Source organism: Xenopus laevis, chromosome 2S (genome assembly GCF_017654675.1).
Source record: "Xenopus laevis strain J_2021 chromosome 2S, Xenopus_laevis_v10.1, whole genome shotgun sequence".
Lineage (NCBI taxonomy): Eukaryota > Metazoa > Chordata > Amphibia > Anura > Pipidae > Xenopus > Xenopus laevis.
In genome coordinates, this window is record NC_054374.1 from 6,282,323 (window position 1) to 6,305,506 (window position 23,184).

General features: G+C 42.3%; 1 protein-coding gene across 6 annotated transcripts in view; it reads left to right on the top strand.

Moving 5' to 3' along the window:
• The window catches only part of abr.S (ABR, RhoGEF and GTPase activating protein S homeolog), a 225,708-nt gene extending 210,298 nt beyond the window's left edge, over positions 1 to 15,410 (top strand). For 5 of the 6 annotated variants that reach the window (XM_041583185.1, XM_041583186.1, XM_018248355.2 and 2 more), the window contains 7 exons: positions 2,270 to 2,329; positions 5,723 to 5,832; positions 5,962 to 6,101; positions 8,316 to 8,450; positions 10,375 to 10,480; positions 13,574 to 13,721; positions 14,683 to 15,410. In XM_041583185.1, the coding sequence (XP_041439119.1) occupies positions 2,270 to 2,329; positions 5,723 to 5,832; positions 5,962 to 6,101; positions 8,316 to 8,450; positions 10,375 to 10,480; positions 13,574 to 13,721; positions 14,683 to 14,772 (789 nt within the window). In that variant the 3' untranslated portion in view covers positions 14,773 to 15,410. 6 annotated transcript variants of the gene reach the window in all.
• Positions 15,411 to 23,184: the final 7,774 nt, after the last annotated feature.

Here is a 23,184-nt window from a genome sequence, read left to right on the forward strand (position 1 = left end):
GGGCTCTAAGATTTCTGATGGAGGCCCTGCCCTGCACAGACAGTCACTATTAATTGGACTCTGGGAGGGCTGTTTTCTATGAACTTGAAATACTAGGGTCTATTTTGAATCTAAAGGTGGGCATAGACTCACAGATAATATTGTACTAAACTAATTTTTGTAGGATTTTCGGTGCATGTATGGTGGGGAAAGAGCCAACCGATATCGGCAGAAGACTTGGATATCGGTCGGCTCGTCGATCAGGCTGGACAGAAATTTTGATTGGGTGCCTTTGAAGGAACCCAAACATCGGCCATTGTTAGCTCTACACGTCTGTTTTGAAACAAACGATCTTTACTGGAAACATCTTTTCCAACAAAGATTGTAGTTGTATCATCTATGGCCCCTTTAGTCTGGACCTGCCTTGTATTACACCAAGAAGGGTGCGCACATCAATCGCATACAAATACTGACACAGGCTCTACCCAACTAATCGAATATATTCACAACTGAAGCAAGTCATGAAATCTTAGTTGGTATCTTTTACTGCATCTTAGAAAATAATGTTTTGTGAAAATACAGAAAATCTGATTAAACAGGAAATGAGCGTTGGCCGTTCCCAAGGGTTATAAATAGATAAGGACGTGTTCGTTAGGCTCTATTGCAATGGAAAACTCTGGAAGCAGAGCCCATGTTTATTCCAAACCCAAAATGATATAATTAGAGTCACTATTTTAATGCCTGAGAAAGTCTCACGTTTGCTATTAGGTACAAGGAAAAAGTCTGGTGGGAGAGAGACTTGGTACCTATGGGAATTTTAAATTAGGGATGCACCGAATCCAGGATTCGGCTCAGTATTCGGCCTTTTGCAGCAGGATTAAGATTTGGCCGAATTCTTCTGCCCAGCCGAACCAAATCCTAATTTGCATATGCAAATTGGGGGCAGGGAGGGAAATCACATGACTTTTTGGCTCAAAACAAGAAAGTAAAAAATGTTTCCCCTTCCCACACCTAATTTGCATATGCATATTAGGATTCGGATTTGGTTCAATATTCGGCCGGGTTCGGCAGAATCCATAATAGTGGATTTGGTGCATCCCTATTTTAAATAGAATATTTTTAGGCATGACTTTGGGGATACGTCCAAGTGCTGCAAGCGCTAAATCTCGCTGTTCTCTGCGTTCTCTACTGACGGACACAAATAGGGCAAACAGCACAGAAAATCTTAGCTCAATGCATTATAAAGAGGCTTGTATATAACTAATTCATTATAATATGATTTTCCCTTGTTACGAAAGCTCTTTGTGTAGACTCAAACAATTGGCAAAAATGCCAACAAACCCTTGTGTTTAATGATGTGCGGGCGGGTTGATGTTCGGGCGGTTTAGACGCAGGTCAGGCAGGTTTGGGCCGACATCGCTTCCCCCGAGATCTTACACTGCCGGCTTCTGGATTTATAGGAGCGCCTGTCCGTCCCGCCCCTTTTGTGACATCATCAGTGGGGTGGCGTGGGTCTATAAAAGGAAGGAATAAGTCGGGTGTGGGCAGGCGCCAGGGCCGGAACTAGTGGTAGGCAGAGTAGGCACGTGCCTAGGGTGCAAAGCTGGGGGGCACCAGGCAGGCATCTTCACTGCTTCTCCTGCCCCCAGTCCGGTCCCTGCTCGCAGCGCATCGGCCTTTCGTGCATGCGCATTCAGTTTTTCATGCATGCGCACTTGTGGGGGCGCTACAAACAGCCAGGCCACCTCGGGAACCTGGCTGGGTTGGTCCAAATGAGCGATTCAGGCGGCACTCCGGATAAGTTTGAAGATTTTTATTGCAACATTAGGGTAACAATAAACTTAAGGGAATGTTTCCCAAAACGCGCAAGGCAATGCTGTTACTCTAATGTTGCAATAAACTTCTTCAAACTTATCCGGAGTGCCGCCTGAATTGCTCATTTGGACCAATATCACAGCCGGGACACTGGTGGCTGAGCACATGGAGATTGTGGAGCTGATTGAAGGGACATAAGTGGCGGTGAGTCTTGAGTGGTCATCTTCTAACTGACTGTCATATATAACTGGTTGGGTTGGCCCGGCGCTGGCGGGAGCAGATTGGGTGCGTTCGGATTAGGGTTGGACTACATGTTCTCTTTATTCATGTGTTGTTACTAATGATGCACAACAGCTGCTCTCTGGATTTAGATGATATTGTAGTCTATGAAATCTAGATCTGCCTTGTACTTATATATTATATTGGAGTGTTCATTAAATACCAATGTTAATACATATCTCTCTTTTGTTTGTAGTTGGATCCTCAGGTGGTGCAAAGTAAGAACTGGCACGATGATGTCATTGAGATGAATGGGGTAAGGAAAGTCCCAACCTATAAAGTATCAGAATAAAACTGTTAGATTATTATTATTGCTGTAATGTCTGGATTGTAAATTTATATATAGGGAATAATGCAGACTAATGTAGAATGTAAACACTTTAGAAATCATTAAAGGTTTCCATAGCCATAAAAATGAATGAGGCTTTTGTTTATAATATAAAATGGGGGGGTGTTATTTTTTTTTATATAATACACAGTTTGAGTGAGTCATGTGACTTAATTTACATAACTAAGCAACTTTTTTTTAAGGATATATTTTAAAGGCTAATGTATCCCTATATTTTTTAATTATTAGGACCATTAATTATAGGGTGTTTAAAGGAACAGTAACACCAAAAATTAAAGTGTTTTAAAGTGAATGTAATGTTGTCCTGTACTGGTAAAACTGGTGTGTTTGCTTTAGAAATTCTACTATAGTTTATATAAACAAGCTGCTGTGTAGCCATGGGGGCAGCCATTCAAGCACAGGATACACAGTAGATAACAGATAAGTACTACTATAGTTTATATAAACAAGCTGCTGTGTAGCCATGGGGGCAGCCATTCAAGCACAGGATACACAGGAGATAACAGATAAGTACTACTATAGTTTATATAAACAAGCTGCTGTGTAGCCATGGGGGCAGCCATTCAACCACAGGATACACAGTAGATAACAGATAAGTACTGCTATAGTTTATATAAACAAGCTGCTGTGTAGCCATGGGGACAGCCATTCAAGCACAGGATACACAGGAGATAACAGATAAGTACTACTATAGTTTATATAAACAGGCTGCTGTGTAGCCATGGGGGCAGCCATTCAAGCACAGGATACACAGTAGATAACAGATAAGTACTACTATAGTTTATATAAACAAGCTGCTGTGTAGCCATAGGGGCAGCCATTCAAGCACAGGATACACAGTAGATAACAGATAAGTACTACTATAGTTTATATAAACAAGCTGCTGTGTAGCCATGGGGGCAGCCATTCAAGCACAGGATACACAGTAGATAACAGATAAGTACTACTATAGTTTATATAAACAAGCTGCTGTGTAGCCATGGGGGCAGCCATTCAAGCACAGGATACACAGTAGATAACAGATAAGTACTACTATAGTTTATACAAACAAGCTGCTGTGTAGCCATAGGGGCAGCCATTCAAGCACACATATACAGAATAGATAACATACTGAAGAATCCCATTGTATGATACAGATCTTATCTGTTATCTGTTGCATATCCTGTCCATTTTCTCCTTTTTCAGCTTTGAATAGAAGCTTTGAGAGACGTAGAGGTCTCGTTGGCCATTAATGTAGGAATCGAAGGATACATCTGTCAACACACAGAATAACTGGCCTTTTTTTAATATCTTTTTGAATTGTTGGCCTTCCTCTTGTGCCTCTTTCCAATTTATGAATATAAAATGCTATCTGATTGTTTGGGGCCCTGGCTGTTTAAAATGATTGCTCCATGAGGCTACAATCTTCTACTTTTCCATTCACTGCCTGGTTGCTAGGGTAAATTGCACCCTAGAAACCAGGTAGCAACCAGGGCCGGATTCCCTTATCATGTGCCCCTTGGCCGCACCCTTTTTCGCGGTCCTAGCGCCCCTTGGCCGCACGGTCCTAGTGCCGGCACAGCCCCCACCTCGCAAGCGCACACAAGCAAGCGCAGGAGCACTGGAGAGCTGCGAGTCCCCGGTGCTCCACAGAAAGCGACTGAGCCGTATGCCACCCCTCACTTTTTGCCGCCCTAGGCCCGGGCCTTTGTAGCCTCACCACTAATCCAGGCCTGGTAGCAGCTGAAATTCTAAACCAGAGATGACGCTGAACAAAATGCTAAATAATTGGATTCCCAAAAGTGCCTTTGCGGATGCAGATTTAGCCAAAGTGTTGACTGATGAAACACAAACAGGTTCAATGTCTGTAGCTCAGAAGCTGTTGCTGGTTCCCCATCAGGATACAGGATTGAATAGAGAAATACAGAAAGACTTCACTGTCCCAAATCTCCTCTTTTCTGCACAAATAAATGACTTCACTCTCTGGCTTTTGTAACCCAGACATTTATCTCCCAGCAGATTATTTCAAGACCCTGACAAGAGATCCATCACATTTGGTTAGATTAGATTTAGAGATTCCTCAAAGCAAAGGGGAGATCACATATTCCAAAATAAGACACTGAAAGACGTTGAAAATGCCAGGGAATAAAGAATCCTTATCAGCCTGAATGTGCTTCTGACTATAAATATTCACTTTTTTTTTTTTTTTACACTTTTAAAATAACGGAAAGTAGTTAAAGGGACAGTATACTCACAGTGTATAGATTTGAGCCGGCCATTTACTGTATTTAAAAATCTGCTTATTTCGCAAGGTCCCCAAACAAGTGAATCTTTGTCCATTTCGACCACATAAAGGTGGGGCCAAATTGCGAACCAGATATTGGTCAGCCATTGGCTCCCGAGGCCCCGTGCACAGACCAGTAACCTGCTGGCTTGTTCTTTCCTCTTGTTATGATTTGACTAATTAGTATTATTAAACAGCCGTAGATATAATGTTGGGGTACCATTTAGGGCAGAGACACGTGGAGTTTCGGAGAGATTTAGTCGTCCAGCGACAAATCGCCTCTTAAATTAATTAATTAACCTCTATTGAGGCTTTTGCACAATTCATTTATATTTATTTTTTTTGGTAGCTTTTCTCACGAAATCAGAACTACCAAATCTTTTTTTTTTTTTTTTTTTTAAATATTAAACAACTTTTTTGGCAATGTAGCACTCCAATATTGGAATATCAATTATGTATTAACTCCTTGTTGTTCACAATTGAAACGAGAACTGGGAATGAATTACAAATGATTGTACATAGTCATTCGTTGTAAATCAACTTTATTTATTCACAAATCATTGCAGCACCTTTATAAATATAAATGAATTGTTCAAAAGCCTCAATAGAGATTAATTAATTCAATTAATTGAAACACTTGCACTTTATAGGTATTTATTTGGTGAGAATAAGGAATACAGAAGGAGCTGATTAAAGTGTTAAACACAATACAGAAACACTAAAGGGGGACAAGCGTTACCCCCTGTTCTTTTTTTAGTGTCTCCAATAGAAACGGTGAGTCCGTAGGGATTGAAGATTCCTCCTTGGTGTTTCTTTCTTTCTTTTTCTCTCTTTCAGACAAACTTGAATATACTGACATAAGTCATATCCCCTTTTCAATCAATTCCGAATATCTGGCGTTAGATCAATTTTCTTTTTAATCCCTAAACCCAGTTTTTATTGGAAGGCAGGACCAAAGCATTTGCGAGAGATATTCTCCTGCCTTATTACATCTGGGACATAAATCATTAATTCTGCCTTTTGTTGTCTGTTTACAGATTAAAGTGGAGTTTTCCATGAAATTTAGCAGTCGGGACATGAGTTTGAAAAGGACGCCTTCCAAAAAACAGACTGGTGTATTCGGGGTTAAAATAAGTGTCGTAACGAAGTAAGTGAAGCTTCTGGTTTGCAGAGAGGGTGTTGCACCAATTCGTGTCACGATCCTCTGCTCTTTTTCTTCCTACTTCCGAGTCTTGTTAGTCGTTGTCTAATGAGCCAAAACCTCTGTCTCTGGCAGGCGCGAGCGATCTAAGGTGCCGTATATTGTACGTCAGTGTATAGAGGAGGTGGAAAAACGTGGAATTGAGGAGGTCGGGATTTATAGAATATCTGGAGTGGCCACTGACATTCAAACGCTAAAAGCTGCATTTGACGCAAGTAAGTGGGGCTGGTAATTTGAGGCGACTATTTGCCCTTCTTTCTTATGGTCATAACAGTCTACATATTTTATTTCTGGAAATGTATTTTTTTTTTTTTTTTTTATGATGGCCACATTCTTGCCAGGATCCAGATGTTTGAATTTCATATTCAGATTGTCCCACATGGGAAGTACCAGGTTGCCATAATCTAATTATTGGGACCATATCATTAGGGTCATATCATTAGGGCCATATACTGTGGCCATATACTGTGGCCATATCATTGGGGCCATATCATTGGGGCCATATACTCTGGCCATATCATTAGGGCCATATACTGTGGCCATATCATTGGGGCCATATACTGTGGCCATATCATTAGGGCCATCAGGGCTGCCATCAGAAATCACGGGGCCCCGCACAACAAAATTTCTGGGCCCCCCCCTCGCCACCCCTCCCTCAGTATGAAGGCCACACAGGCATTAAAAGATGAAGTGCCCCCCTACAAGTTAAAAAAATAACTTTGGTGCCCAGACCCCTCCTACAAGTTTTGGTGGTCAGGTGGTGGTTAAAGAAAAAAAACATTGGTGGCCATGGCCCTACACATTAAAAAAAAAAAAAAACAATTAGCCAGGGCCCCCACACATTTTTTACAAAAAAAAACAATTAGCCAAGGCCCCCAGACATTTTTTACAAAAAAAAAACAATTACCCAGGGCCCCCACACATTTTTTACAAAAAAAAAAAACAATTACCCAGGGCCCCCACACATTTTTTACAAAAAAAAAAAACAATTAGCCAGGGCCCCCACACATCTTAAAAAAAAAAATAGCAAAGGGCCCCAACACATTTAAAAAAAAAAAATAGCAAAGGGCCCCCACACATTTAAAAAAAAACAATTAGCCAGGGCCCCCACATATTTTTTTTAAAAAAACTATTAGCCAGGGCCCCCACACATCTTTAAAAAAAAAAAAAATAGCAAAGGGCCCCCGCACATTTAAAAAAAAAAAATTAGCCAGGGCCCCCACACATTTTTTTTTTAAAAAAAACTATTAGCCAGGGTGCCCACACATCTTAAAAACAAAAAAACTAGCAAAGGGCCCCCACACATTTAAAAAAACAATTGGTCAGGGCTCCCACAAGTTAAAAGAAAAAAAAACTGCACGTACCTTAGCCAGGGAGTTCAGATGCCGGTATCTTCGGTTTCTTGTGCTCTGATTCGCCAGTGAAATGTAAGTCCCGGTAAAGGCGCATGGTGATTGGATAAAGTAGAGGGGAGGTTCAAACGTCTCCCAACCAATCAGAATGTGGCTTTACCGGGACTTACATTTCACTGGCGAATCAGAACACAAGAAGAAGTCATCGGAGCTCGGATGCAGGGGACCGGCTGTGCAAGTAAATGCAAGTAAGTGCAGCACGGCCGGGCCCCCCTTAACTCCCCAAAACATCCGGGCCCGGGACAACAGTCCCCCCTGTCCCCCCCTGATGGCGGCCCTGAGGGCCATATACTGTGGCCATATCATTGGGGCCATATACTGTGGCCATATCATTGGGGCCATATACTGTGGCCATATCATTAGGGCCATATACTGTGGCCATATCATTGGGGCCATATACTGTGGCCATATCATTGGGGCCATATACTGTGGCCATATCATTGGGGCCATATACTGTGGCCATATCATTGGGGCCATATTATTAGGGCCATATAAGCCTCTAGATCAGTGCTTCCCAAATTGTGCATCTGCCTCCCTGCTCCCCAAGGTTGCCTAGAGCAGTGGCTGAAGGTGCCCAGCCTGAAGACCAATAAGCTTGAGGTTTGGGGAATTGCCTATTTGCTTTCCTAAATATTCCTAGGTTACTGGCCAATCAGGGTGAGATTTGGGTAAACAATTATTTTGTACCCTAGATATTCATAATAATATTACTTCATGGCTGAAACCACAATGTTTTCACATTTATTTAATTATGTTAATAAGCCATTGCTGTTGGTAGAGAAGTCATTATTATCCCATACAATACAGAATGATGGTAAGAGGTTCAGTCCAAAATTATGGAAACTGAACATTAGTCCAGTACGTTATATTCTGTCCAACTCGATCAGCCTCTGATTTTGTAGAACTGGCTATAGAGTGGGGTAAATTTAAATCTGATATATTGTTAGAATCCATGAAGCTGGATGTTCCATATCATCATGTACTTTATCCCTGTTTGTGTCCTTTACTTTTATTTAGACAGCAAAGACATCCTCATGATGCTGAGCGATATGGACATTAATGCAATTGCTGGAACATTAAAGCTGTACTTCCGTGAGCTGCCGGAGCCTCTCCTTACTGACAGGCTGTACCTCGCTTTCATAGAGGGGATGGGTATGTTCTATTTGGTCTTAAAGGAGAAGGAAAACTACTGAAGCAGTTTATTGCCAATAGATTAGCCACAATAGTGCAAGCTATAACACTATTTATTCTGCAGAATGTTTTACCATACCTGAGTAAACAGCTCTAGAAACTGTTTTTTTAGGATAGCAGCTGCCATATTAGCTTGGTGTGAAATCACTTCCTGCCTGAGTCTCTCCCTGCTCACTCATAGCTCTGGGCTCAGATTACAGCAGAGAAGGGAGAGGGAGAGAGGAGCAAACTGAGCATGCTCAAGCCCTAGCCCTGGAGGTTTAAGCTGAAAACAGTTAGTCTGATACAGAAGCCCATGAGTACACAATAGAAGGAAAGAAATGTGATGTTTCTTTTGACAGAGGACTCACAGCAGCATTACTTTGAGGGGTTACTGGTGTATTTATATAGACCTTTCTGATAAAGCTTACTTAGTTTTAGCATTTCCTTCTCCTTTAAATATAAACCTTTCTGTTTCCAGAATATGATGTATGTATAAATGCAGTGTGTCACTATTGTGCCTCCTCAGCTATAAATAGTCATTTCTGCTAATCCCGTAGAGAGTGAAATGTTAGACAATGGGAATCTTATACAAAATCAAAGAATGCAGCTCATTCCCATGTTGCAATTAAAACCAGTTGGGTGCATGGGTGTGTGGCTTATCTCGTATATTGCACAAAACGAATTACCCCCTATTATATAGCCTTTAGGAAAAAACAGATGGAAAGGAAAATGTCTGTATTTAGTAAAAAGAGACACTTTTGGTTACATGGTTTGTACAAAGCTGATGAAGGCAATGTCCATGCGTCCGAGTATTTTCTTTGGAGGAGAAAGACCATACCTGCGTCTCTATATATTTGGCATGACCTCTTCCAAAGAAACATTCAGGTTTATAAGATTTTGTGAACATTTTCTTAAATGGCCAGTAACATCAAAAAAATGTTTTAAAAAATTATTTTCTATTCAACGAAAAAACACCAGCACAAATTAAACCTTAAAATAGCAAAGCCTTTATTAAAAAATAACTTAAAGAAACTGCACTTCCGGTCCTCTTCTGAAAAGGCGACAGGGCGACCATCCATCCTGCAACGCTCGATTTCTCCTCCCTGGCTATTCACAGACAGCGTGCGGCTTCTTCTCCTCCTTGTTGGATTCGGTGCCCAGCAGATTTTTATATTCAATTTTGAAATCTGACATGTGGCTAGACATTTTGTCAATTTCCCAGCTGCCCCTGGTCATGTGACTTGTGCCTGCACTTTAGGAGAGAAATGCTTTCTGGCAGGCTGCTGTTTTTCCTTCTCAATGTAACTGAATGTGTCTCAGTGGGACATGGGTTTTTACTATTGAGTGTTGTTCTTAGATCTACCAGGCAGCTGTTATCTTGTGTTAGGGAGCTGCTATCTGGTTACCTTCCCATTGTTCTGTTGTTAGGCTGCTGGGGGGGGGGTGATATCACTCCAACTTGCAGTACAGCAGTAAAGAGTGATTGAAGTTTATCAGAGCACAAGTCACATGACCTGGGGCAGCTGGGAAATTGACAATATGTCTAGCCCCATGTCAGATTTCAAAATTGAATATATAAAAATCTGTTTGCTCTTTTGAGAAATGGATTTCAGTGCAGAATTCTGCTGGAGCAGCACTATTAACTGATTCATTTTCATTTTTTTTCATTTTCTCTCAGCGTCTCAACATAAATATAAACACAAAAACACAGTATCCCTTTAAAGGTGATCAGACTCGGTTAAAATAAATCCACATTGCATTTTAAAATGACTGCTTTGGGCTGTATAAGAACAGGTGGCACACAAGTCAATAGGGGAATAGGTTTATCACCGCTAGTGTTAGTAGTGACCTGTAGCTACTAATCCACAAAACCTTCTCATCGTCTGTGTTTCTGTGGTTACAGCTCTGTCCGATCCTGCTGCCAAGGAGAACTGTATGATGCACCTTCTACGCTCTCTCCCCGACCCCAACCTGATGACGTTCCTCTTCCTGCTTCACCACTTGAAAAAGTAAGTCTTTCTGATTTAGTATTTTTATTTGATGTCACACAATTAAAATGACATCTTGTGGCAAAAAGGGAGGGCAGATTGTCAGCGTGCAGTTAACAAACTGGAGCAGTTGCCTTTTCCCTTTCTTTTTAACATACAGGTATGGGATCTGTTATCCAGAAACCTGTTATCCAGAAAGTTTAGAATTATGGAAAGGTCGTCTCTCATAGACTCCATTATAATCGAATAATCCCCATTTTTAAAACTGATTTCCTTTTTCTCTGTAATAATAAAACAGTCGCTTGTATTTGATTCAAACTAAGATATAATGAATCCTTATTGGAGTGCTACTAGGGTATGAGCTGGGCCTGTTGGGGCCACACTGCCTGCCAAGAGCAATCAGCCTCTGCTAGAGAAGCAGCCCTGCAGACCTTGTGCACTAGAGGATTCCAGAATTCATCAGCACCCCAGGCCTCGGTCCAGAAGACGGGCATTGCTCATGATTTGACAACCCCCCTGTATTGAGCTCACGCTCAAGACCCTTGAGACCAGAAAATCTCAGCTGTGTCCATCCACAGAAGAGGGGATAGTACAGTTCCACATGATAAGCCAAGATGCCATCTCCAGATGCCTAATGACTAACTGAGCATGAACAGTCTCGAGTAAAGAATGCACCGTTTATGGGAGACGCTGATCATATTTAAGAAACAAATATTTGCAAATCTCTAATGACGTGTTCCCCAACCTGCACGTTTGCAGCCAGCAGGGGTATCAGCCAAAACACTGGCACAAGCAAATGTTCTACACGGCTGAGTGATGAGAGAACAATCTCAGAGCCAATGTGGAAGCTGAAAAACGAGCAACAATTTATATCTAAGCCCGAAACATCTGGGCCCTTCCTTCTGAAACCACATATCAAACATGCTAACGAATAAGTTGGAGCACAAAATATTTGCCCTGCCAGCATATATGACAGTGCAGCACAGCAGTGAGACAAAGCAAACACTTAATAATGGCTGCACATTTCCATACAATAAGAGAAGGATGAGATCCCTAAGGTTAGTACCAGATAAGCCACTTTGTCTCTGCCTTTAATGGGATCGTAATGGTATTTAATCATGATGGGAACCAGGTCAAGTTGCTTCTGATTACTTACACACATACTTACCCAATATGTATTACACACAAACATCAGTTTCAGCTCACACCGTTGCTTGGACTTCATTAGAAACAGGTCGCTGGCAGCATCATATCATCCCTCACCGGACTCTAAAATAATACAGCAACCGTTACTTGTGGACATTAAAGAGGTTACATGCCTTCTCCATTCTCATGCCTTCAGCTTCATTTCATTAGGTTATTTCATAAGGCAGTGACTTTTTTGGTTCACGTTGCCCTTGGATGTCCAACCTTTGGTCAGGTGCCTTTAGTTTATACTGATGTAGGTTAACAGCGGTATGGTAGTTATTCAGTCATCACTAGAATATCTAGGAGAACAAATATCCCAAATCTCACCCTAACTGAACTTCAAACTGAGCTTTCAGGTGTATCTTTTAGAGCAAATATGTAATTTACCTAAATCTCACCCTCCCTGTCCTTCAGACTGACACCCACTACCAATTCTTTAAGCCTCCCAGATGCCACCTAACCCAACACAATGTCCCTGGGCACTTTATTCACAGGGACACCTCCTGTAGGTTGAAGCTAATGGGCACTCAGTAATGCTATTTACATTGCCTTGCTTGTAATTATACCTGTCTAATTAACCTGTTGATTGGCCCGGACTGGCAATCTGTAGGTTCGGGCAAATGCTGATGGGCCACTTGCTTTAAACTTTTAATGGCTGCATTTGTTCGTTAACATGCCAGTACTGGCACATGGGGGAATAAGTAATATTAGAGTTGCTTGTTATACCCAGTCCCTTATTCTTATGATGATCCCTGCTCAGAACAATCACTTCAGTCTGTATATGGAAAACTGTGTAGCATTCATTTCATGAGGCAGCCTAGTCTGTTCCAGCACAATATTGCTGAAAATTATATGGTAATGGACTCATAAAATATGTATTAATAAACATTAGTTCTAGTTACCCTTGGGGTTGGAAATAAATATCCTGCTTTGCATGCGCGTGGGCTGCTTTGATACTTTTGCCAGGGCTTCTTTTTCCTCCCAGTTTGGCCCTGATGGACATTAAATACTATGAGACAAACGCGCCGCTGACTTTTTCCTGCTACTAAGTTTATATTATCCTTTGGTTACCAGTCGCTGTTAAAGTGTTTGCTTGATCAGAAGTAAAATACAACAAAGACCAAAGAAATATTCCTCAAGATTTCCATCCTGCAAGCCGGGGAGACGTCGGCCCTCACATCTGCTCCTTTGGAGAGTGACCAGTTCTAAGGGGAAACCTGATGAGGGGGAGACATAAACGGCAGCAGCTGTTTTTCTAATACCAGCATCTTCATTCATGGGCGGTAAAACTTTAAAGCCACACAGAATATGGTCTGATTAAGTACATTGTGGTACATGAAGTTCCCTGGCACTTTGATACACGAGGAGCCAACCACTGGCTCAGTGAGGAGAGAACGTTCAGCCTTTTAACTTTTTTATGCTGTGGGATTAGTTGCCCATAAATATTATGGCTGGTTCCTTCAGGGCAAGGGCATTCCAAGCAGCATCTGACTGACATTCTTCAATATGAATCCAACTGTTGCTTTGTCTTCCGACTCACGGGAATTCCTCTCCCAATAAATATTTCAGATTGCAGTCCAGGCAAAATATTCCGGCATCCGGAGCATCTCATACAGATACAGCCTGCCCGTTTATCCGCTTATTTAGCAACGGCCCAGGGATCAGATGAATTGGCCACTTTCCGGTTGTCAAAATAAGGAGCAAATGGAAAGAGAATATTTAGGCCTTTATCGAGAAATGAGGCTGTTTGTGAAGGAGGATAAATGTGGAAATTTACTTTAGCACCTGCATTATAGGTATTTTACTGAGGAATACAGGCTGGTAATATTTCAGCCATAAATTTCCAATATTTTTTTAATATTTCAGCTTTCTTATTTTTTTTATGGTGATTTCATCTTCCTCCTTTTTTTTTTTTTTTTCCAACAGGGTTGCAGAAAACGAACCCGTTAACAAAATGTCACTCCATAATTTGGCGACGGTGTTCGGACCGACGTTGCTGAGGCCCTCGGAAGTAGAGAGTAAAGGCCATACAAATCTGGCTTCCGATATCTGGTCACACGACGTCATGGCACAGGTAAATACACGGCACATGGAATTTCTGAGACACGTTTGAGATCTGGCGCCCTGGTTTTCATTTAATCTGTGTGTTATCATATGACATGATGTCATGGTTGTTGTTGTTAGATTATTGGTGTCCAAATTCAGCTTGAACTCTATGTAAGGCAGGGTCTGTAGGATTCCCCTCTGTAAGGAGAACCCCTGGAATGGTATTTCAGCAAAGTCTATAGGAAGCCATTATTGTGCAACCAGTAGGGTGGCCAGTGTTGCCCTGTCTGATCTGTAACACAATGTGATATTTGGGAAGCTGGAACTGGGTAGGGGCATCGCCCAGTTTGGATCAATTCTACTCAACCCTGTTTTATCTAGTGGTCAGCACTGGTTAAGGGCAGTAATGGTTATACGCACTTCATTTCCCCAAGTCACTGATTGCGTTTTATCTCAAATTGTTGTAGCAATCTCCTTTAGGCGTCAGCATTTTGGGTATATAGCAAAACAATATGCTTCTATAGACCTTGGTGGTAGTTTTTTGTTGGGGCGACAGATTGCTGTAGATGAGGCTGCACAGTGTTATCCAGTTTGTGGCATAAAGGTGGCCATACATGGAGAGATCTGCTCGTTTGGCGATGTCGCCAAACGAGCGGATCTCCCTCCGATATGCCCACCTTGAGGTGGGCAATATCGGGCTGATCCGATCGCGGGCCCTAGGGCTCAATGATCGGATCCTAGCGAACGCGAACGAACCGATGCGCCCCGATCCGAAGGGATTTGTAGTCCCATCCGATCGAGATCTGGCCGACTTTCGGCCAGATCTCGATCGGGGAAGCCCGTCGGGGGCCCCCATACACGGGCCAATAAGATGCTTTTATCGGCCCGTGTATGGCCACCTTTATATGGGTTGCTCTTGACAATCAAGATGGCGGCAGCATTTTCTCCTATTTATCTAAAGTAACTGTCCCTTTTATCCTGTTATGTAGGTCCAGGTTCTGCTCTACTACCTGCAGCACCCACCAATCAGCTTTGCTGACTTAAAGCGCAGCACGTTGTACTACTCGACGGATGTGTGAGGGCCATAACCAGAAGAAGAAACAGGACGGCCCTGCTCCCCTATGTAAATTGTGCAAGAGACATTCCAAGGACGGAGATGGAAATAGGATGCCGTAAATAAAAAAATTAAAAAATGGAAAACCCCACTCCCCGGGAGCACCCTGCAACTTGCTCGTTTTTGAATTCTTTTGTACAGAGATAGAAAATGGAAGCGGATTAAGACTCGGAACCAGCGACTGTGCTCCCCATGCAACTAGCTGTATTTTGTATATCGGTGTTCAGGCAATATTTTATGTAGAGAAAAATGGAGTCATGGGTGAGCTCAGCTGTAGGAGCCTGCGTTTCTCATCCACTTTTTTTCCTCTACGTGACGTGTTTGGGATTTTGTTAAAAGCCGCACGATGGGGGTCTTAGAAACTACCGAGTTGAGGAGAGACCTCTGCAGGAAGGGTGTCTTCTGCTCCTTTACTTTTGGGGGGACTGTTAAAGGCAACATATGGAGAAGGGCTCATCATCATCATCATCATCATCATCAACTCTTGCAGAAAGAGAACAGATACTCCGAGCATGACCGGTCACAGTTCACCTTTAGGAGTCTCAAGGAATGCAAGAGGGCCATCAGTCCATATATTTTTTTAATATAAATTGTTTCCCAGTGCTTTCTAGTCTTAACCTTTTTTCTCTTTTGGAAATGTCACTTGTGATTCGCTGCTTCGGCCAGGCGGTACATTTTTATTTATCTGCGGGGGCTTGAGGGAATGACTAGGACAGCGCTTGAAATGAAGTGTCTGTAATGACACCAAATGAATCCACCTGCTCCACTGAAAAGCCTAGAAGAGACATCCTTATCTCTGAGATCTCCAGCCATCAAGATCCTAAGTTATAAAAGAAGATCACCAGCTGAAGACTGGGCATTTGTTAGATCTTTCCTTTATCTGTAGACTTTCCAAACTGTAGGTACAACATCCACTGCCCAGGCTTTTCAGCTATTGATCTTTGAGAATCTTTTATTCCTGTTCTCCATTCTCTGTGGGCACATCATTCTTAAGGGCAGAGACACACGGTCAGATTCGGGGAGATTAGTCGCCCAGCGACAAATCTCCTCTTCTTCGGGGCAGCTAATCTCCCCAAACTGCTTCCACTGCTTTCCCGCCAGCTAGAATGTAAATCGCCAGCGGGGTGGCACTCGGAGTGCTTAGTTTTCCAAAGTTGCCTCATGAGGAAACTTCGGGCGACTTCAGAAAACAAAGAACTCTGAGTGCCATCCCACCGGCGATTTACATTCTAGCCGGCGTTAAGGCAGTTCGGGGAGATAAGTCGCCCTGAAGAAGAGGAGCTTTGTCGCCGGGTGACTAATATCCCCAAATCTGACCGTGTGTCTCTGTCCTTAAGGGGGTTAGTATTCTGGCATCAGTGTTTAGTACAAAATAATAACTGACATGTAAAGACACAAAAAAATATGTGGTTGTCATGTCACCATTCCTTCTTTATGGGACCAAAATAAGAGTCGGGGAGATTGGGTTCTCTTGGTTTTTTCGCACATCACTTCTCTTTTGAGAAACAATCATGTTTTTATCTCCTTTGCAGATGTGTTGTATTGCCGCGGTATAGATTGTTTCAGTTGCAGGAGTAGATAATGAAAGTACAGATATGGGGCGCTTGCTTGCAGTGTTAGTTGTGATGTGGAACACGGTCCTTCTGAAGATACAACTCACTGTTTGTTACAGTTGGCCCAGAAGTCCCAAGAAAGCTCACACTGTGCCTCAATCAAGGCTCAAACATACCCACTCCATCCATTGCTTTTGGTTTAGCGTAGTGGCGTAGCTGGAACATTGTAGCTGTTTCAAGATCCCAGAAACTGACTCACAACTTTTGGAAGAGTTGTTCAATTGCCCAGCAGACTCTGCAATTCAGATTAAAATTGAAGTGTAAAATTTGGAAACTGTTGGCAACCTGGTGCTTTGTTGACTAAGGGAAAAATACAGCCGCAAAACACCATTTGTGCCTTCAGATTTCCCCACATACACAGCCATGAAATTGTTTTGGAATCTGCCAAAGAGTATTTTAGGTAATAGCCCAAGTTAAAAGGAACCCAAGAACAAGAGAGACCCAAATGTGCTGTATCTAAAAGACTCATGACTATTTTAGTAAAAGTGCAAGGTAAAAAGTGCCATGTTTTGCCCATAATTTACGTTGCCTTTATTTTGTGCCGAGTGCTGTCAGATGCAGTTCTTTGTGCTTGTTGTATAGAGCAGAAGACTGGCACCAGCCAAACACACCAGCAGCCCATGCCCCATACTTACACCTCATTCAAAAGGACAAGGCAAGGGACCACCTGTAAGGCGCACACTAGACCTGAACACATCACCTGCTCAAGGCATAACATACACGGCTTTCATACACTCAAATGCTGAGCCTTATGCCCATCTTCCTGCAAAGCAACAACAGGCGTCAGGCACAGATTCCAACTTTGAACTGCCCAACAGGTAGGTGCGCGCTATGTGTTTGCTGCTGTACGGAGCGTCAGCACTTGGGCCTACCCCTGTGTAAATGAGCCCTCTTATTTCTGCTCTTTATGATGCTGCAGCCTGGAGAAACTGTCACAGAATTACTGCGATGCTCATGAGTCAAACTGCCAGTTTCTGCCTCCTGTGGGTTTCCTGATATCACCAGGGACTAGATCATCTGCCTCAAGCAACTCCTTTTGCCAATACATATTTAGTTCTAAGCTCCTAAACCACACTGCATATATTTAATATTTAATGTTCTTTAAAAAAAAGAATGAGTGGGAAAGAATGAGTTGAATAGGAACCCCAGACCCCACTTTCTTCAACTGCTAAATAAACACTGCCCCATAAATCCCATTCAGTATAAGCACAAAGGAAAAAACGTTTGGACCGATACCGCAATCCATACTCAGCGGGGTGAGAATTACTGGGCTGGAGCCTACAAGAAAACCAGATAGAATTAAGTGGAAAATAAATGACTTTTATACAAGAGCTGGACTTGGTACAGGAACAAAGGATTCCATGATAGATTTCATGATGTCATTTCCTGATTTTGTGATGTCATCTGAATGTCGCGTGAATAAAGTCATCCATCAGTTTCTTAAAGCTGTTCCACCTCTTTCGAGGGCTGTTTTTATACTGATCGGAGGCTGATTTTATTTATTTATTTTTATTGAATCATTACTGTTGAGCAATTTGGCCCTGAATTATGAGATTTATTACAGAAAAAAGCAGGTTTACTTGGCAAAATGGCCATGGACTCCATTTACGTATGGACCTCTGTCTAATTTTAAATAAAACTGATTGACTCGTAACATGTGGTGCCTCCATTTATTATCTCATTGGTTAGTAGTCAGGTGGAATGTTAGGGCTGACACCTAAAGAGATTTCCTTAAAGGGGAAGGAAACCTAGTTGGCGCAAAAACCCTCCCCCCTCCCGTGTGTTGCCCACCCTCCCCCCTGGCCTACCCGTCCCGCTGGGCAAATGCCCCTAACTTGTTACTTACCCTTCTGCGCAGGTCCAGTCCAGGGAGTTCACAGACGACATCTTCTTCCACGCGATCTTCTTCCTGCTTTGAACGGCGCATGCGCAGTAGGAGCATTTCGCCGGTACGATCTACTGCACATGCGCCAAAAGTACTTCGTGACTTTTGGCGCATGCGCAGTAGATCCGTACCGGCGAAATGCTCCTACAGCGCATGCGCCAAAACGCCGGTCAAAGCAGGAAGAAGATCGCGTGGAAGAAGATGTCGTCGGTAAACTCCCTGGACTGGACCTGCGCAGAAGGGTAAGTAACAAGTTAGGGGCATTTGCCCAGCGGGACGGGTAGGCCAGGGGGGAGGAGGGAGGGTGGGCAACAAACGGGAGGGGGGAGGGTTTTTGCGCTGACTAGGTTTCCTTCCCCTTTAACATAAATTCATTGTTTACTTGTCTTTAAAGACTTTGATAACAAAACTGTGGCTTTGAATTAGCCTGAAGGCCTGATAAGAATGTCTGTTTGTTCTGGATTCTTCTGAAAGGTCGGTAAAGGTGGCCATAGATGCACCAATAATATTCTTTGTTTCATACGATATTCGGTGCGTGTATAGTGGGAGATGAGACAACCGATATTGGCAGAAGACGGCTGGTGTCGATTGGGCCAGCTGGAAAATTTTGATTGGATGACTTTGAAGGCATCAGAACTTGAGCCATTGTTAGTACTGAATCGTCGGGTACAGGTAGAATTCAATTGTTTCTACTAGTGATGTGAGGCCGGGAAAAACCCGCCCGATATCAGACCTTCCACCACCCGAGCGCGACTTCTGGCTTCCTTTTATAGACCCGCCCCGCCGATGACACAAAAGGGGCAGGGCAAGCAGGTGTGCGGCTATAAAACCGGAAGTTGGCAGTATAAGGTGGAGGGCGGGGAGAGCAGGAAGAAAAGCTCAACTCGGACCCACCCCTGCAAATGGGGGTGCAAGGTCGGCCTAAACCCGATTGACCTGCGTGTTAGCTCATGGGTATCGGCCCAGCCCGCACATCACTAGTTTCTACCGGTTTATCTGGCAATTCAGCTCTAACGGTGGCCGTAGACGTTACAATTACGTAACGTAAAGATCTTTCCTAGATTGTTGCAATACACACGTGAAGAGCTGAATCATCAGATATACAGGCAGAAACAATAGAATCCATGGGCCCTTCTGCTCCGGACCATTTGGCCTACAGTATTTCATGGTCCCTGTTTCTGTATGAAAACAAAGAGGCAAAATAGATGGAAGAAAAGATTATTACAAACTATGGTATGTAATAAATAAAGAGTTTGAGTGAGGAGAGGAGTTAATTAGGAGAATGTGCCCATGGTCCAAGGCAGTGATCTCCAACCAGTAGCTCGTGAGTAACATGTTGCTCTCCAACCCCTTGGATGTTGCTCCCAGTGGCCTCAAAGCAGGTGCTTCTTTTTAAATTCCAGGCTTGGAGGCAATTTTGGTTGAATAAAAATCTCCTGTAGCTGCCAGTCCATATAAAGCAGCCCCCCCACCTGTTTTACCTGTGAGCCATATTCAAATAAAAAGAGCTTGGGAGCAACACAGTCATGCAAAACGTTCCTGTGGTGCCAAATAAAGGATATGATTGGCTAATTAATAGCCCTTGTGGATTGGGAGCCAGAGGAGGCTCTGGCCATAAACCTGTTTTTTACACAACCAAAACTTGCCTCCAAGCCTGGAATTCAAAAATAAGCACCTGCTTTGAGGCCACTGGGAGCAACATCCAAGGGGTTGGGGAACATGTTACTCAAGAACCACTGGTTATAGGAGTTATCAAATACATGGATACGGTTTTGGTAAAAGGTTTTCTTTCAGTTCTCACAGTATAAGGTTCATCACACAGAGTTAGGAGCCGCCAATACATCCCGGACTTCACAAATTAAGATACATCATTCTGGAGAACCAAACGAGTGACCCTTTATTGAGTTGCACTACATGTTTTGGATGTAACTGCCAGTGTTCACCTGAGGAAGGATCAGTTAGAGCCGAAAACGTAGTGCAACTCAATAAAGGGCCACTCGTTTGGTTCTCCAGAATGATGTATCTTAATTTGAGTTATCAAATATCCAATCACAGCATTTATTTTGCACTTATGTTTTTGCATTTCATGTTTCATTGCTCTCCAACTCCTTTTACATCTGAATGTGACTTACAGGTAAAAAAAAGGGTTTTTTTCTTGGGCCCCAGTCCGACACTGTATCGCTCATACAAAAGTGTTAACATGTATCTGTAGCCTTATCTGAGCTGAGAGGGTCCCAAGCTGATCCCTGAAGTGGAGATGGAACCACAAAATGTGATTATGGCTCAAGACATTTCTTGATGTCAATCACACACGGTGGCAAGTACAGGTACGGGACCAGTTATCCAGAATGCTCAGGACCTGGGGGTTTCCGTATAAGGGATCTTTCCGTAATTGGGATCTTCATTATCTACTAGAAAATCATATAAACATTAAATAAACCCAATAGGCTGGTTTTGCTTCCAATAAGGATTAATTATATCTTAGTTGGGATCAAGTACGAGCGACTGTTTTATTATTACACAGAAAAAGGAAATCAGTTTTACAATTATTTGATTATAATGGAGTCTATGGGAGACGGCCCTACTGTAATTCTGAGCTTTCTGGATAACTGGTTTCCAGATAACAGATCCTGTACCTGTAATAGGAATGAAACTGCTTTCAAGTCTGAGGTTGCAGCTTATTTCATGGTTCAAAGCCTTGTCCCAAGGTGGTATAAGTATTTGTATCTTATTTTAGCTCCACACTGTTTCACACTGCATGAGGCTGGGGGCAACATATATTATATATTATACACACAAGGGTGGCACCTTCCATTGGATGTAATATAAAAATAACATAAATGTGGTGTGCAGGGGTTAAAAAACGATAAATCAAAAACCAAAGGAAGAGAAAGAGAGCCTTGTAGTTGCACCATCCCATGATATAGGTCAGAGATTCCCACCTTATGAGCTTAGTTAAAACTTAATAATTTAAAGTTAAAAAATGTGCCCAGAAAATCCAGCGTTAAAACAAGATTAGGAAAGAAAATTAAATCAACTAGGTCACTAGCTGACGGAAGGAGGATTAGATAAATAGATAAATGATTTAACCTCCATCACTAAATCAATTTCCTCTAATAAATGGTGTTTGGTTACGGAAATGGTTTTGGGGAGAACAGATGTTAGCAGTGTAGAACCGCAGTGTTATTACATGTATTCAATGCTAGGATCGGGGGAGAGAGAGAAAATCCTGCTGGATTCTGTCTGGAATAGAGAGATCCCATAAATCTATGGCAGCAATGGTATCGCCTGTACTGAGCTCAATTCCACTGGAATATTTGTGGGTATAAGGACACTGAGCATGATGGTGAGGGAACGTTCTTTGTCTCCTCTGGAAAGGTTTATGGCAAATTTCCTTTAGGGCAGAGACACACTGTGATTTGGGGAGATTAGTCGCCCCCCGACAAATCTCTTCTTTGGGGCGAATAAACTCCCCCAACTGCCTCCCCACCGCCTAGAATGTAAATCACCATCGGGATGGCACTCAAAGTGCTTTGTTTTCCGAAGTTGCCTTGAGGATCTCAAAATAAAAAGATATTGCATAAAACAGCTCATATGTAAAACCCTGCTTCATGTAAATAAACCATTTTCATAATAATATACTTTTTTAGTAGTATGTGCCATTTGGTAATCCTAAATAGAAAATTGCCATTTTAAAAAATAAGGGCCGCCCCCTGGGATCGTAGGATTCACTGTGCACACAAACAAACCAACAAACCATACATGTTAGGTCACATGAGCCAATTAACAGACAGAGTTGTGTCTTTTTGCTTCTTCCTGTTACAGTTAGTGTTGTAATATTTCTGGTCAGGTGATCTCTTCCTGTTACAGTTAGAGCTGCAGTATTTCTGGTCAGGTGATCTCTTCCTGTTACAGTTAGAGCTGCAGTATTTCTGGTCAGGTGATCTCTTCCTGTTACAGTTAGAGCTGCAGTATTTCTGGTCAGGTGATCTCTTCCTGTTACAGTTAGAGCTGCAGTATTTCTGGTCAGGTGATCTCTTCCTGTTACAGTTAGAGCTGCAGTATTTCTGGTCAGGTGATCTCTTCCTGTTACAGTTAAAGCTGCAGTATTTCTGGTCAGGTGATCTCTGAGGCAGCACACAGACCATCACAAAATGGTGGCTCAAGGCAAGAGATGTAAAAGGGCAATATTTACTTAAATATATATTCCAGTTTGTTAAGATTCAAAATGCCACTTCATATGATATAATCTGTTGCTTAAGCATTTATTTTGCGGGGGAAATTTTCCCAATTACTTTCTATTTGTGACTGTTTTTCTAATACTGACGTGTAAAGTAAAGTAAAAGGGGGGGGGTTGCCGACTCTTTAACTCAGGGGTGCCCAAAAGATAGATGGGGATCTACCAGTAGACCTTTAGTTGGTGATCAGTAGATCTCAAGACACTGTCAACAAACAGCTTGTGTAAATCACCCTTCTGTTTTATTATTTTCATTCAGATATTTATCATAATAATAATAATACATTATAAATGATTACATTCTTAAATATAGCAATATAACTTTTCCCATAAATCGATATAATATTTAAGTAATACAAAATGCTAACAATGCTATTATGGATGTAGATCATAATGAGACATCACGAAAAGTAGACCCCACATTAGTAAAGTATGGGCACTCCTGCTTTAACTGTTCTAAATTGATACAGTTAGTTGATCCATTTCTTATCTTTGTCCCTGCTGAGCAGAATCTCTGGGTTTCATTACAGGCAGCTGTTAGAATTGATACAATAGTTACTGATACTCCAGAGATGCTGCTGAGAAATGGATCAACTCAATGTTGTAGAATTGTAACAAGTCAGAAGCTCCAGGTAGAGTCCT